This window comes from Arvicanthis niloticus, chromosome 15 (assembly GCF_011762505.2).
Source record: "Arvicanthis niloticus isolate mArvNil1 chromosome 15, mArvNil1.pat.X, whole genome shotgun sequence".
NCBI classification, from domain to species: Eukaryota; Metazoa; Chordata; class Mammalia; order Rodentia; family Muridae; genus Arvicanthis; species Arvicanthis niloticus.
This window is the reverse complement of record NC_047672.1, coordinates 55414263-55430489: the sequence shown is the minus strand read 5'-3', so window position 1 is coordinate 55430489 and position 16227 is coordinate 55414263. Positions and strand designations below refer to the sequence as shown.

Sequence of the window (16227 nt, the reverse complement as noted above, 5' to 3'; positions counted from 1 at the left end):
TGGAGAAAGTGATGACTACTCTACTCCAATGTGTTGTTATGGTGAGGTTCTGATTCATAAAAGATAATAGGTATTTTAAATTAATAATGATATTTTTGGCTAATCTTCCCTGGTTGTCACTAATTTCATTACTGTACGTTTTGTAAACGCTAGCAAGTTGGCTTTTGAATGTGTCTGTCAGTCTGTCTGTCTGTCTGTCTGTCTCTCTGTTTTATTTTGTTTTTGTTTTTTGTTTTTTTAGCACAGCATACTGGGGAAGTGAAGGATATTTCATATTAAGAGGGAGAATTTTATTATCTGAATGTATGTCTAATGCTTAATTTTGACAGCTATATCAGAATGTAGCATGCCTTAAAGTACTGTAATCACCTCAATCAAATTTTACCTACTGCAAACTCTGAAGGGCTTCGGAGCATGAGAGAGGATGCTTTCTTTTGATCCTTCTGTTTCTAAAATAATGCCTAATCAGTTTCAGGTGTTTAAAACCTAAATATTTCATCTATATAGTTACTGAGTAGATTAATTCATAAATTTCTATAATTAAATATAGCTTAAGACATATAAAATTTGACCAAATTAATAGAGGAATAAATTAAAACACTATGCTTATTACACTATATAGATATATTTGTAGTCTATTAAAGGTTATGTTAAATTTATGTCGGTACTTTTTTTTAGCATACCATTTGACCAGATGCTAATACTTCCTCTGTCTGTGGTGACTTACAAGAACGTCTTTTTTTTTTTTTTTTTTGGTTTCTCTGTGTAGTCCTGGCTGTCCTGGAACTCACTCTGTAGACCAGGCTGGCCTTGAACTCAGAAATCCGCCTGCCTCTGCCTCCCAAGTGCTGGGATTAAAGGTGTGTGCCACCCGGCACAAGAACGTCTTAATTGTCACTGAAGTCAACTGGACATACTTGCCTGCTTGCAAGTCTTAACTTCAGGCTGCTTCCAGTCATTGAAATTGTGAAATTGGTGTTTAAAATCTCATTGACTTAAAGTACTTTTATTACATATACATGTAGACTTAAAATACATTGCTTAGTTTGGTTGCTCTAGAACATTATGAAACTGGTTATTTACATGCCACCCACATATAGTGTCCTGGCTCATCCTTCTATCTCCCAATACACCATTTTGTTGAAAACATTTACCCATGTTGCTGGGAAAACCAGAGTTTATTTTTGCTCTCAATATTAACCACATAAACACAATATACAATATATTCACCTGGTTCCTGCTGACAGCCTTTTGAGTCTGTTGTTTTATGGACTTCCAGTGTTCTGCTTTGTGAACAGTGTATACAGAGTGTGACCTTCCATGCCTTCAGGTGAGTTTTTGCAAGCTGCTAGTTTGAGTATTTCCCTAGAAGGGGGTCTGCTTAGTGATAGGGCACACTTGGGATTCATAATTTGGTACTGATCCCCACAGTGGTTATGTTAACCCCCATATTCACCTGCAATATATTTCACTGATGGTAAAATTCTCATTATGGTCTGATTGGGAATGTTCCTCATCACTGGTAAGAACAGACATCTTTCTTAGAATTATGGGTCTTTGTGTATCTTTTTCACTGAGACATCTTTTTCTTATTGAACTGAGGGTTTCTTTTCTATTTCAGATACCCTATCGTCAGGCACATGCAACAAAAATATTTTCTCCAATCTTACAGCCTGTCTCTTAAAGAATCTCTTTTGATGAACAGATTACAACAAATATTGTGGTGAAAATTAGATATTTTTCTCTCAAATAAAAATATTTGGGTGATACTTAAGAAATCTATTCTAGCCCCCAGGTCAACAAGAGAGTTTTCTATATTTTAATATGATAATTTAACATTTTGTTTTACACATTTCATCCCTAACCTACCTAGATGTATGCTTGGAGTTTGGTTTGAAGGAGGTAAAAAGGATCACATTTAAGTAGCTAAGAATTTTTCTGAGCACCAGTTGAAAAACAGACATTCCTTTCCCAATGACCCGTGGCATCAACTCCTCGATTACCTATCACTGCTCTTTGTGTGGTCTTTGTTGCTGGCCTTGCTACCCATTCCTTCAGCCCATTGGTCCATTCCTGCATCACTGAAGCTCTGATACTGACCATGGGTGTATGGAGATCTGGATGCCCATGTAAGAAAAGACTTCTCCTTTGTTCTTCTTCATTTAGGCTTAGCTATTTCTAGCATATAACCCTCCCCATCCAGGTTAGAAACAGTCACGTTCTATTTAAAAAATCCATTGGAAACTATGTTGGCACTGCACAGAATCCGTAGATTAGGGGGATATTATAGCGTTATGATACCATCTTCTTATTATTATTGAAATTACCATCTATTTATGCAAATTTACATACTTTGTGTTATATTTATTCCTGGTACCTTGTAATTTTTGTCTCTTTTAAAAATACATGCTCCTCTGAAACAGCTATTTTCTCAGTACTTTTTATTCATGTACAGAAATGTAGCCACGTTTATATTTATCCTACAGCTGACTGCTAGCCTTTACAATATTGTAATAGTCCATAGGCTTTCTACTATTGAGTTTTCAATTTCTTTCTTTCAGCCCATCAGGGATTTGGTTCCACGTACCTTCCCTTTACCAGCTATGACTTTCAATATATCCTATAATAAAACATAGAGGATGCCATTCTTGTTTTATTCCTGAATTTAAGTGACATTGTTCTAATGTTCCCCACTGAAAACGATGTTTGCTATTCTTTTGGGGAAAGCCTATCGGGTTAAGGGAGATCACTTCAATTCCTTGTTTTAAAAGAGCTCAACAGAGACACTGGAGGGATGACTCAGCAGTTAAGAGAACTTCCTGCTTTTGCAGAGGAATTGCGTTTGGTTTCCAGAACCAGATCAACAGTAACATACTTTTGTCTTTTAAGTGTAACTTTAAAAAAAAAAAAAAGTATTGCTTTAATTTAAATTACCACTTATTGCTACTGTCATGGTTTTGAACTTCTAATGCCTTTTAGATTTGCTGTTAGATACTAGAAAACATTGTTCTATTAGAACATCACAATGGCTTTAGAATACAAGCTAACTCTATCATCACTGCTAACCCAGCTCTCAGGGATTTACCTCCTAGCTCAGATAACACTTATCATTCGTCAGCTGGAATATACCCTAACTTTTAACAACATGTGTAGCTCTCTGAGATCATATCTTTTTCCAACTCCCTGATTTGTTTGGATGTGTGTGTGTGTATGTGTGTGTGTGTGTGTGTGGTGTATTTGGTATGTGTGTGTCTGTGTCGGTGTGTATATGTATATCTGTGTGTCTCTGTATATGTACCTGTGTGTGTATGTGTATATTTGTGTAGGGGTGTGTGTGTATTTGGTATGTGTGTATCTGTGTATGTGTCTGTATGTGTATGTATATCTGTGTGTCTCTGTGTATCTGTCTGTGTGTGTATGTATATCTGTGTGTGTCTATGTGGTGTGTGTGTGGTATGTGTGTATGTATGTGTTTGTAATATGTATGTATATCTGTGTGTGTGGTGTGTGATGTATATGTATGTATGTGGGTAGATGGTGTGTGTACGTGTGGTGTTTGTGTCTGTGTGTGTGTATGTGTCTATGTGTGTATGCATATGTGTGTGTGTGGGTGGTGTATATTTGGTGTGTGTGGGTGAGTGGAATGTGTGTGTGCATGGTGTGTGTATGTGTGTGGTGTATGTATTTGGTGTGTGTGGCATGTGTGTGTTCATGGCGTATGTATGTATGTGGCATGTGTGTATCTGTGTGTGTATGTATATCTGTGTGTGTCTGTATATGGGGTGTGTGTGTATGTGGTAAGTCTGTGTATGTGTCTGTATGTAAGTGTATCTATGTGTCTGTGTGTGGTGTGTGTGTGTTTGTGTGTGTCTATGTGTATGTGTGTCTGTGTATGTGGGGTGTGTGCGTATGTGGTATGTCTGTGTATGTGTCTGTGTGTGTGTATGTGTGTGTGTGGTATATCTGTATGTATGCCCATGTGTGTATGTGGTGTGTGTATGTATGCCTGTGTGTGTGGTGAGTGTCTCTATGTATTCTGTGTGTGTCAGTGTTTTGTTTGCTTGATTATTTTGCTTTGTTTTCAGTGCTGAGGATGAACTTGCATGTGTTTGCATCTTCTCTACCACTAAGCTAGAGCCCCAAACCCTATTTCTAAAATCTTTAAGTGCTGCTTCCTCCTCCAGGTAGGCTTCCCCGATTGTGAGAACTTGTCTCCTCGGCAGCTTCTGATTACAACAGTTACTATAGCATTGGGAAAGCGTGTCTTTCTCAAATCTTCAGCGCCAAGGCCATAAAACATGGCTGAATGTACTCATTGTTCATCTTTCCAGCCCTAGTCTCCTTCTACAGTGTTCGGTAATTAAGATTTCTAGGGAATGACTTTATTTCAAAAAGCATAAAATTTGAATTAAAAAAAAAATGTAGAGTTGACTTGGCAAAGTGAGTAAATGCACTTACTGCCAAATCTGAAGACATGATCCTCAGGATGTATAAAGTAGAAGGAGAGACTCCTGAAAGTTGTCCTTTGACCTCCACAAATGCCCCATGGCATATGTACACCCACACCCATGTACACAGACATAAATAACTGAAATCATTTTTTAATGTATAGAACAAATAAATGTTTTACATTTTTATTTACTTTACTAAGTAGAATTCATATGAATCTATTTCTTTTCAGTGTCATTTAATTTTTTACTAATTTAGTTTATCATTGTTAATATAGAAGTTGAAAAAGCAAATTTCAAAGAAAAGAATATCATATTCCTAAATATTAATGAGTACATTTCTATGTTTTTTAAAAGGTCCTTTAAAAATCACTGCCATATAACTTTAATTTCAACATTTAAAATAAATGCTACAAAACCATAGTATCACTTATTCAAAATAACGTACCTCAATAATAGTTGGCTTCCCCACATTCTCAGCTGTTGGTGCCCCGTACAGAACCCCGTCGCTGTACGGTGTTCTTTGGATGTAGCGAAGCCATCCAGGTCTATCTGGGTAGCCCATTAGATTTGTGTTAAATGTTATGGGGTCATTACTAACCTCACCTAGATAAGGAACACAGAATTAAGACATAAAACAGTTACTTCTACATATACTTCTTTGGTGGTTTCCAATCAAAATGATCTATTGAAGAAAAGGTTTTTTTTGTTTGTTTGTTTGTTTTTGACATTTGTAGCAGACTAAATACACAAATGAAAACAAAATTAGCTGGAAATTTGACTTAGAAATCCACATAATGGAAAAAAATCTTTTTGGTCGCTGAAATTGTCTAGAGATTTAATAAATATTGTAGACTCAAACAAATTTCTTGGAAATATTTTGAGACCACATCACAACAGTTTCACCAGGGAGACAACTATAACTCACAAATATCTCCCAAAACTCATTCACCTGTTAATGAGAAAAATTTCCTTCATAGATCTCCAAATAACATCACTTGAATATTAAGGAGTAGTCAAATAATTATAAGGGTATCATAATATGTCATAAGCACATGCCTGTTTTACACGTAACAATTGTTGTCCAAAAAGCTTAGCCATTTAGTTTTATAAAAATAGCAAATCTCTTTAAAAAATACTTTTAAAATAATTGATGAAAAGACCCTTTTTATTATTAAAAACAGGTCTACCTTCATTTTATTAATGTTGTCAGAGAAGCTGCTGTTCTTCAGGTAGTACACAAAAGAACATTTATATGAATCCTAATATTAAACATCTATTCTTCCAAGATTTAATTTTCAGAAGTCTTTTTTGTTACTTCAGAATTCTAACTTAATATTTTCCCTTACTTTTCTTTCTATATCTTCATTAATGTGACAGTGCTTTGTGGTAATTCAAAATAGCACATTTAAATCAATAGTGAATTAAATATGTTTTAGTAATTGTTACTACTTTGAAGAAAAATTAGTCATTGCATTATAAAGTTTTATCAAATTGTCTCATATAGCAAAAGCTTTTTAAAACAGTTACTTAATCCTTTACTTCACTCTCTTACACAACCAACGTATACCTTTGTAAAAAAAAAAAAGCAATATGCTATGTAAGAAATAGTATAGAAAGTCATAATTGGGTAAATCTATAATTATTTTTCTATGATTAGAGCTACGTCATTTGCCAGGCAGAAATGTTAACAGCCAAATACCAAAACTCCAAAAACATGCACTTGAAAATGCAAAAAAAAAAAAAATTTTTATTCTTTTATAAGTAAATTTCTACTCTTAAAATGAGAAAGATCCCACAACAACATTTTTTTTTTCATGTATCCAGATCATTTTAAACGGTGTTAATCATATTTGACTTCCTATCATCCAGGTCTGCACATCGCACAAAAAAGAGATATTGAACCCTTCTCCCCTCCAGCAGAGAACCTACCAGGCTTTGGATAAGGTGGAAATTCACCCTTAAAATACTCTCTCTCCAACACATGGACAAAGAGGACACCTGCTGATGGGTATACATTCCGGTCAGAGTGCACCTTGGAGAAAAGAGTGTACACTGGAAGCAAAGGGGGAAGAGAAAAGACTGATGAGAATGAGAACTGCCCTCGACAACTGAGCGCAGACTACAAGAGACGAAGCTCGCCATGCAGAAATTACTGGGAAAACTGCATTAACACACCAGGAACCGTTAGTGCATGCATATTTGTTTTAGGACAGAGCATGAGAAAACTCTTCCGGCTTGTCTTTAGAAACCGTTAAGATACTACACAAATAAAATGACATACAGTACATTTAGTATTTTTAATTGCCTTTAAGCATAAAGATGTAAATATCACTTTGACAATTTGTTTTTGTTCAAAAAGATCACCAACGATATACCTGGAATAAGAACGGACAGATTTCATAATTATTGCGCCTTTTTTCCCTTCCCCTTTTTAAAAAGCAAATACATACAGTACTTTAAAAATAATAAGTACTACAGCTTTCCAAATAGAGGCGAGTCACACTGTATAACTGTCATCTGGAAATTTGCAGTAACTCATTTATACTTAGGAAGATGTGCTACTTTCTCTATACATTAGCAAAACCTTTCCTAGAAACTATAACTTTATTTCATGTCTCTCAATTTTGGCATCCAATAATTAAAATGGTGTAATCTACCCCACTCTGCTACGTCCTAAACGAGCAGTGACAACTACGCAATACAGTTCTCTACGCAGCAACACAGTTCCGCACGAATCACTTCTTTAGGCAAAATGGGACCAATTTCGTGATTTCCTGTGACTTCGGGCATAAGACGCGTAAGTGCACAAAAATGGCCAAATTGGTTTGATTAGTTTCTACCTCTTGTTTTTCCTCTGACATCATCATTTCCCCCAACACATTACTGTCATAACCCTTTGCCACCTCTGCAATATCTTCTGGGATTCTAGCTTCACGATTGGCCAGTAGATGTAATTTTAGACTGATAAAGCATATCAACCCACTCCTTTCCTTTAGTCACTGATGGATTTGTAAATGTGGTAATTAACCTTAAGAACCCGAAGACTACTCACACCAAGCTTACAAACTTGCTAAAAGCCCCAGGTAGCCAAATCACTTACAGTAAAGTTTTTAGTATTAAAAATAAAAAAGCAAACCGAACAAAAAAACTCCCACAAAATATTTGTCCCTGTGAGAAAACTTGTCTCTATGGTCTGTGGATAGCTGGCTCCCCAACCAAAGAAAATGAACTAATAAATACATTTGTGTTACAGTCTTATGTATTCATAGCTTGACTACTAAAATCACAATTTCAAAGTATGTAGACTAGCCAGCCAAATTTTATCACTCAGGAGACTGGTAGGAAGATAACGTTGAGTTTTAGACAAGCCTGCATTATAGAGCAAGATCCAGTCTCAAAACAAACAAAATAACCACAACAAAAATACCTTACAACCAGATAGATAGATAGATAGATAGATAGATAGATAGATAGATAGATAGATAATAGAAGCTGCAGGATAGTTTAACAAGGTTTGCAGAGAGAGACTGATGTGTTCCTCACTGAAAATATGTAAAATCTTCCCTTGGCATTTCTTATTGCCAGCTTTCACTCCAGGACTATTTGCTCGCGTTGGGGAATGATGGTCACATGCCAAATAATAATCACTGAATTGGAGAAAAATTGTCAGGATGAAAAGGGTGATAATCTGATATTTTTTTTGCCCTAGTTCAATATTACAATGTGTCCAAAATATCAGATGATTTCAGAAATATGACGACCCTTTAAAGAGGCCAGATCCCTGCCTCCCACAAGGTTATCATCCAGTTTGAGAGACCAACATCTTCTGAACTAGGTATTACCCCAGAGTTTTAGTTGTTCTGGCAATAATTTGAAGGATGGACTGGCTTTGAAAAGAGCCAGAAAAAAATTAATAGAATTAATGTTTTTCTTAATAGATGTTTACAATCCAGAGACGGGCACTTGGGCATGCAGGCATTCAGCAATGAAAACATGCACGATTCTATCCTGGGGTAATGTGGAGACCCTTTACAGGAATGAAGTAAGCCAACACTGCAGCGTCCTCGGGCTCATGTCAGAGGAAAACAGCTGAGAAGGAAAGAATCAAATTGCGGAGAGTTTCAAACTCCTGCTGAGAAGTTATTTTTCTTTATATTAAAGGTGTTAAAATTTCAGCTTGCAGCTTCATATCCAAAGTGCAGGAATACTTAGAAAATAATGTAAGTGAAACTCTTCTGAACTTATCTGATTTATTAATCTTCCTAGAGACAAAAAAAAAAAAAAAAACAACCCACTGTGCAGTGTAATACTGAGCTTTATTTTTCTTGTCATTTTTTTTTAATACCTTGAGGAGTGTTGAGCATATTTAAATAGGTTTATTTATGCCTGTGGAATGAATGAATACATTCTAGCACAAAGACAGTGCAGAGACAGACACGGGTCTCACGCGAGGGAGCTACATATATATGACACTTAATTTAAGGTATTCTGTAGATTACTATCCTCCATTTCCTTCATAAAATAATAGCCTCTTTTAGTGTTCGCTACAGCAAAGTGATATGTGTCAGCTTGCAAAGCAAAAAAAAAAAAAAATGTTTCTCACGTTAAATAACACTGTGAAATAATTCTATTTTCTATATAGCCCTCATAAAGCCTAACATGAACCCATTAAAGGGTACCTATCATTTCATATCATCCCACCATGACTGGTCTAGAACACCTCAGATTCTCCCAGAACAAAACAAACAAACAAACAAAAAAACATTTCTTCAACGTACAGAGTTAATCCACAATCCACTGTCGCCCTCTCGGGCTTTAAGATGACACGCACATTGTTTTTATTCACGTGTACTCAACTGCCGTTCTGCAATCTGCGGAACTGCATCCTTGCTGGTCAGTTACCTTGGCAACTCCACAGTAAAGCCTGCTTCACTTTAAGTATATATGCTATTCACTCGAGAAAAACATGATACAGATGTATGACACATTCATCATCCAGAAATGGAAAATGACTAAGCCTCTATGTTTTGTTTGTGAAAATAATACTTCCTGTCGATGTGGTAGGTTTAAATTATGGGCGCCCACACAACATTTTTAGAGAAGAGCCCTTTTCCTGTCCCTTTGTTATTTGCAAAACAAATAGCTCCTCAAGAGGGGCTATTTGGGCAGTATTTACACCTATGCTTCTTTTCAGAAGCAAAATGGCATAGAGAATTTGAAGTCCTGGGTTGTTGTTCTTCTAAACATGAGCTATGCCAATAATTCCCATAAGGCCTGCACAAGCTAACCAAAAAGACTACTACCTGAAGCTAACACACGCTGCATTCACAGGTGCCTAGGTGCAACTCACAAACTGTGAACTTGATACACATGATTTTTCTTAATAACGAGCCTAGAAAATAACATGTAAGCACCCTAAGAAGCCACAGCACTAAGGCCTGACCATCTTCACAATGTACATGTGGACAGCACTGTACTAATCAAGCCGAGGTCACAGAGGTTGGCCTCTCCCTGTCTTGAATGGTTCCATAATCTTACAGAGCTACAAGTCTATTACCTCAGCAAACATGCCACTGGATACAAACGAAACTTAGAGCCAGTGTGTAGCTAAATCCCTTTGAATCGAGCAACATTAGTGGGCAAAACAATCAGAGCAAGAGTTTGAAGCATGGTGCACCAAAACCAGCACCTTCAAGTAGGAAGGGCGGTTATGGTGGTACAGATTAAAACTTCTGAAATTACCCTCCCATAAGCAATAGGATTTATCTGAAATAAACAAACAAACACAAAAATCTTTTGTCTGAATCAAGAAGAGCCAAAAGGAAAATAGTATTGGGAAATAATGATTTCAATATTTTTCCCCCTCCCTAAGCTCCTATGTCTCTCTTTGCCATACGGCCATGATCTTATTCACAGAAGTATTCATTGCATGTTTTAGTCACAGGGTATATAGAAAGGTCAGGGTATTTCAACAGCTCTATATTATGTGACAGTAGCGAGCCAAGAATCAAATAATAGATCTTGACAGCAATAGCAATAAAGTGGGACCTCACGCTCGCTAAATTGTGCCTGTCTTCCTTTGCTAAGAATCTGTTAGCAATGTTTTCTGGGCGTGAAGGCAGAGATAAGCTTCTGCATCGGTGTGCACTCTACTCAGGTTTACATTGAAAACAGAAGCAAACACTGATATACTTCACAAACACTGAAGTTTGCAAAGTACTGCGTTGCTGAAGAACCTCTAACAGAGCCTCACGATTGCTGTGTAGATTGTCACTGAAATGTAAACAGACACACATGCCACCCCATCTTTACAGAGGGGCCAGAGAACACTTACCGGACCTTTTTCTGCGTCATTAAGAGCAAGGACACAGCCATAAAGATAAAACAGACACTGAGTGTCAGGCCGGAAAGTTCCAGCTACGTTTAATCTTAAACCTGTCTCCTTTTGCAATCTTTGAAAAGAATGTCATGAATTATTGTCAATAAGCGTGTCCAACCAGCCCTCAAAAGGTACCAATTATGTGCCTGTCTCTTTTATAGCCTCTTCATTAACAAACTGATGACTTTAAAAGATCCATTTATAAGGTCATTTTCTCCTTTTTGAGGTTTAGGAAGATTGGGTAAAACCTCAGTTTACCATAAACCCACTGAATGGAGCATGCAGAAGTCTGATGTTCCTATGGCAGCAGCAGTTGGTCCTCTTTCATAATGCTGCAAGCTCATCATTTCGCACATCAGTTACCACACGCGGCTCTATTATACAGGGGGCCGTATGGACTGTTTGGCTGCCTGTCATTTACAAATCACACGAGTGGGTCCCAGTAGGCTAATGCATTTTAAGGTTGTGTGTTTTATAGATTTTTGTTTTCTCCCCCCGGTAGACAAGTTGTCAGCTGTCATTTCTCATTGCTATCAGTATGTTTTCTATAGCGGCTTCTCTCGCCTTTTACGTTTGCAATTATTAACCCGCTTCAGGTTTAAAAGCCAGACTAGCAAATAAGGTAGGGCTGCATGATAAATTAAGAGGAGATACGTGCTGTTTCCGTGTGTACCGTGCTCTGCCAGATGTGAAAAAAGCAGAAGACAGCATCTGAAGCATTAGCTGCCCAAGGACCCCTTTGTGATGCATTTCCTGGTTTCCACTTGAAGCCGTACACCCATGAATAGACTCTTAATATCCTCGGGATAGGGTCATTACTTGAGGTAAAAGCAGTATAAACTCTATGCAATGTAATAGAGTCGGAAACAAATAAGTGTACAAATGAAAATCTGAATTCAATCCAGATGCTATGTATACATGAGTTTTTGAATAAAAATGAACATACGGTTTTATGTGAAATAACTTCATGTTTGCTGTGTGGGAAACAGACTGCATAATTTAAACACAGATTTATGGATTAAGTATTACTCTTAGCAGGAGTAACCTAACTAACTTTAAAAAATACCAAGATACTATAATGAATAGCTTTCGTATGACAAACTGAAAGCTTGTTTTTAAAAAGCATCTCAGGTTTATCAATGTTCAATTTTAAGATGTGAAGCTACTCATTCATTGTGATTCAAAGTATCACAAAGGTACTTTGTAGACAAACTATTAAACAAGACTCTGATATGCTAGTTAGCTAGATAGGTGCACAGCACTATCTTAATGAAAAGTACTACCTAGGAGAAATTAAATAAAAATTATGGGGACGATTTGTCAAAGATGTCAAAGATGCTCTTGCTACAGAGAACGCTGACCAGCCACCTGTCTTAATACAACTTTAAAAAGCAAACTTTGACCTAAGAAACTAGGTATGAATATCCTGAGAATCAAACATTTTAAGTGCTAATGGGGGGAATGAGACTTCCTCTTTTTTTTTCCCTTCATATTACAGCCTGAGTAGGCTTAACAATCTCTCTGAGACCCGGAGTCCCTGCGTGAACAGCACGGCAAGTTGCCGATAACCAATGTATTGGAACAGACTGAGAGACGAATCCCTCTGGCTCTCTGAATCAAGATAACTCATCTCGGGATTTCTAGAGCTTAATAAATTTATGAATTCCTTCCTAATTCATTTGTAACAAGTTATTACAGCATTCAAATTGAAATTTGATTATTAAACCAGATAATTACTGTAGGAAAAATATTTTTAAAAATCTTAATACACAACCAGGTACACAACTTGTTTTCATTTTTTTTTCTCCTCTCATTTAGATTTACGGGAGATTTGATCGATCCAGCCTTATAAATGTTGGCTTTCAATTGAAAGTGTTTCTCCACTGTCAGCCGTTCACCTCAGGGTATCAAAGGCAGGCCGGCCATTCATTTAGAGGTAGGCAGCTATTGTTTTACGTGCAGTCACAGCAAGAAAAGCCCATGCCTAAGCTGCAGGATTCATCCTAAGAACAGCATTAAGGTTACCTCCTTGCTAAGAATACAGGCACTTCTGCTCGGGCGAAGCAGAAATCAAAGCTTGGATCTTTTTCTACAAAAAAGGCAGAAAATTTTCCTCATGAAAAATTTCCCTCCTAACTTAAGTCACTTATTCATTTTTCTAAATTGGAATTATTTTGGTTATTATCTAATCAAATACGTTTCCCCCTTTGTTATGTTTATGTGTCTACGTGTCTTAAATATCGATAGAAAAGGGCTGCAAACTATTGTTAATGGGTGATCAATAGAATACAGGACTCAGAACACCAAAAAGTTGAAAAGGGTTTTAAATGTCATGCTAGGCATGCAAATATTTTTATTAAAAGACAGATCAAAGCACTGGTTCTGACTGAGACATGCCCTTAGCATCCTACTCAAGCCAGGACTGACATGCATTTGCTTTCCTGGAGAAATTAGGCTTCCATTTTACTGTATAGATAACAAAATTTATCCCAGAGGGACTAAATGATTATTTTACGAGCATAGATCCAGGACTGACAGAGTAGCCACAGAACTTATCAGTTTGACGATACAAAACACAAGTTAACACATTTAGTCATTGATCATTCGGCTACAGGAAGAGGCTGTAAGCAGTTGCATGACTCCTCACCTTTCTTAATAATTTCTCTGTGATTCATAAAGAATCAGAACTTGATCAGATAATCTAAGCTCCTAATTTCAGAGGGCTATCTTAATTATACCACAGAACTAGAAAAGACAAGGTTATAAGCACAAACTCTCAAACTCAAGGAGGAAGAAGCCTCCTTAGTGGTTAGAAGAGGAGGCATCTCAGCCTCATAGATAAAACTTAGGAGGAGAGCCTCACCTCTTTTATCCATGGTCCTTGAGAAATTTTGAGATTTTCTCCTGACTTTACCACCCATCAGAGGCAAAGGGATATTTTTCAGGCAAAGGAATATTTTTCAGCCTAAGGGCACTTCCTGATGCTCTACAATCATGGAAGCAAAGAGATCATCGAGAACCACGCTTCTATCTTCAGATCTCCCCTACACACTCCCGTCTCTGATTTATTTTTATTTTGTATGTATATGTGAGTACTTTAGTGGCATATGTGCTCTGGAACTGGAATTAAGAGCTGCTTGTGAGCCACTTACTGGGGCTGCTGAGAACCAGGCCAGTGCTCCAAAAAAGCAGTAAGTGCTCCTAACCACTGCACCATCCTTCCATTCCTAGCACTCATTGGATGATCAATAATGGAGCTGCCTTTAAGATTGAAGCTCACACTATCTAATGTACATATTATTGTATTACCATGAATATTCTGTTAAACTTTAACATTTAAGTTGGAAATTAGGAAATCTAAGTACAATCAATTTGACTTTTTGTCTTAATTTCTTTAGGAAAAAAAACTACATTGTCAATCAGTAAACCTATGGCTGACAAATTTTAGAATATGGTTGTTCTAAGTGGGGGGCATGTACAAAAGGGATAACAAGAGGGAGTAAATACAAGAATATAATCAAACTTCATTACATGAATATTCAAAAGTGTCAAGTGAAGAAAACGTACTTTCTAGAATTAACACGTGATTAAAACAACAAGGAAGTTGATTTTAAGTCTATAAATAGGAAAATATACTTATTTTCAAATAAATTAGCCTATGGACATACAATGTAGCTATAATTTCTTTACTCTCATCCCAAGATAAAAGAAGAGAATCCATATTTGGAGTGCTTTTTATTACTTTTATAACCACTGGATATATATCAAAGAATAATGTGAAATACATTGGCATAAGGCAAATACTCTGAATATATTTAGAGAAATACTATTCTATTTTTAATTAATAATCAAAATAGCTTAACAGTTGCATCAAAAATAACCATTAAGTAAATTTTACTACGTAAATGCTTTTCTAACAGTTTTGCTTCCTTGAAACTGCCGAGAGGTGGATGTGACATCTAGCGCTTTAAATGTCATGGCCACAGAAGCTACTAGCACTTGTACGTGTTAAAGTGAGGACCAATTGTCTTCATATGGTTAGTGAAACTTACATCTTTCTCTTCAAGTTATTCCGATCGCTAGGACTTAAATAGGACAAGGAAAAAAAAAAAGCAAACTTGGAAGGATTCAGAATAAGGGCATTACAATCCAAACGGTTTAAATAGATAAATTTGAGAGGGGTTTTTACTTCTATTTCAAGAGATGGTATGTGTCAAGGTACACACTAAACATTAGTTTGAGGTTCAATCAGAAGCATGGCATTCAAAAAAGCAAAAGATGGTTACCTCTTGGAGATCCTGGTGGAGTCTGTCTGTCTGTCTGTCTGTCTGTCTGTCTGTGGATACACTTGATTACAAACAGCTCCAGCTTAGTAACTCAGCTGGATCTATGAGCTAGCTAGGCAACATTCTTTTGCTAAATCAAACAGGGACCAGACGGGTATGCTAGGAAAGGCAGAAGCACTAAGGATCACAGTTTAAAAACAAGAGGGAGCATAAAGAAGAAAAGGATGGGTATAATTTAATACAAAATGCTGGGGAGCCTAGAGGAAAAGTCTTTGGGCAGCCCATGGATGCATGTGGAGCCAGAGATGGCTCCATTCCTTTGGACAGGATAGAGTACAGGGTCAGGTGCTGACCAGAACACGAAGGATACACACATCAGGCCCATAACTAGAAAGAAACAGGAAGGGTGGCTGTGCCAAACAAACCAACAAAACCACAAGGGTCACAAGACTGATTCTTTTGAAGGACCTGTGGGAGAGCTAAGGAGAGCTAGAGAGAGCTAAGAGAGAATGTGGGAGGAGGAACCACGAGCAGTTCGAGAATGAGTACTCTGGTGTTCCGTAAAACAAATGCCTGGCCTCTTCATGGGAAGTTACTATTATAAAATTGGTATCTTTACACAGGTATCAGCAATGAAATGCCTAAGTACACAGATGTTTGTTTCAAAGCCAGAAGTGATGCTAGGTAACGTTGCCCTGCTGCAAAACAGATGTGGACGATGAAGATCACAGCTGCTGAGTTATCTGGTACCAGTTATAAAAATGTTAGTGACCTAACATGAAGGAAAGACATTCCTTACTCTGAAGTTTTTAATCTTACAGTAAGAACATTTTACGATACAAAATTGCTCTTTTCAAAAATATTTTAACACTGGCATTACTATGCAAAAATGTTGGTGACCCCAAAGTTACAGAAACCAGGCTACTGTTTGATTAATCTTCATAACCACTTATAGCTAATACTTGAAATAGGAGAAAGATCTTAAAACTGAATAAACAAACAAAAAATAAGCAAAAGTTTACAATGGTAACTGATATTCTGAGAGAAGCTAATCCTAAGGCAGACTTTTCCCCCTAAATAAACACACTGTTTCAGAGGTCATGTAATGTTG

At 36.9% G+C, this 16227-nt stretch overlaps 1 protein-coding gene across 12 annotated transcripts in view; it reads right to left on the bottom strand.

Annotated features, from left to right (window-relative positions):
• The window catches only part of Sgce (sarcoglycan epsilon), a 72516-nt gene that overhangs the window by 38622 nt on the left and 17667 nt on the right, over nucleotides 1-16227 (bottom strand). For all 12 annotated transcript variants that reach the window (XM_034519405.2, XM_034519408.2, XM_076913057.1 and 9 more), the window contains 2 exons: nucleotides 6381-6503; nucleotides 4897-5054 (listed from right to left, as the gene is read on the bottom strand). In XM_034519405.2, coding sequence (XP_034375296.1) covers nucleotides 4897-5054; nucleotides 6381-6503 — 281 coding nt within the window. The remainder of the gene's footprint in view (nucleotides 1-4896; nucleotides 5055-6380; nucleotides 6504-16227) is intronic.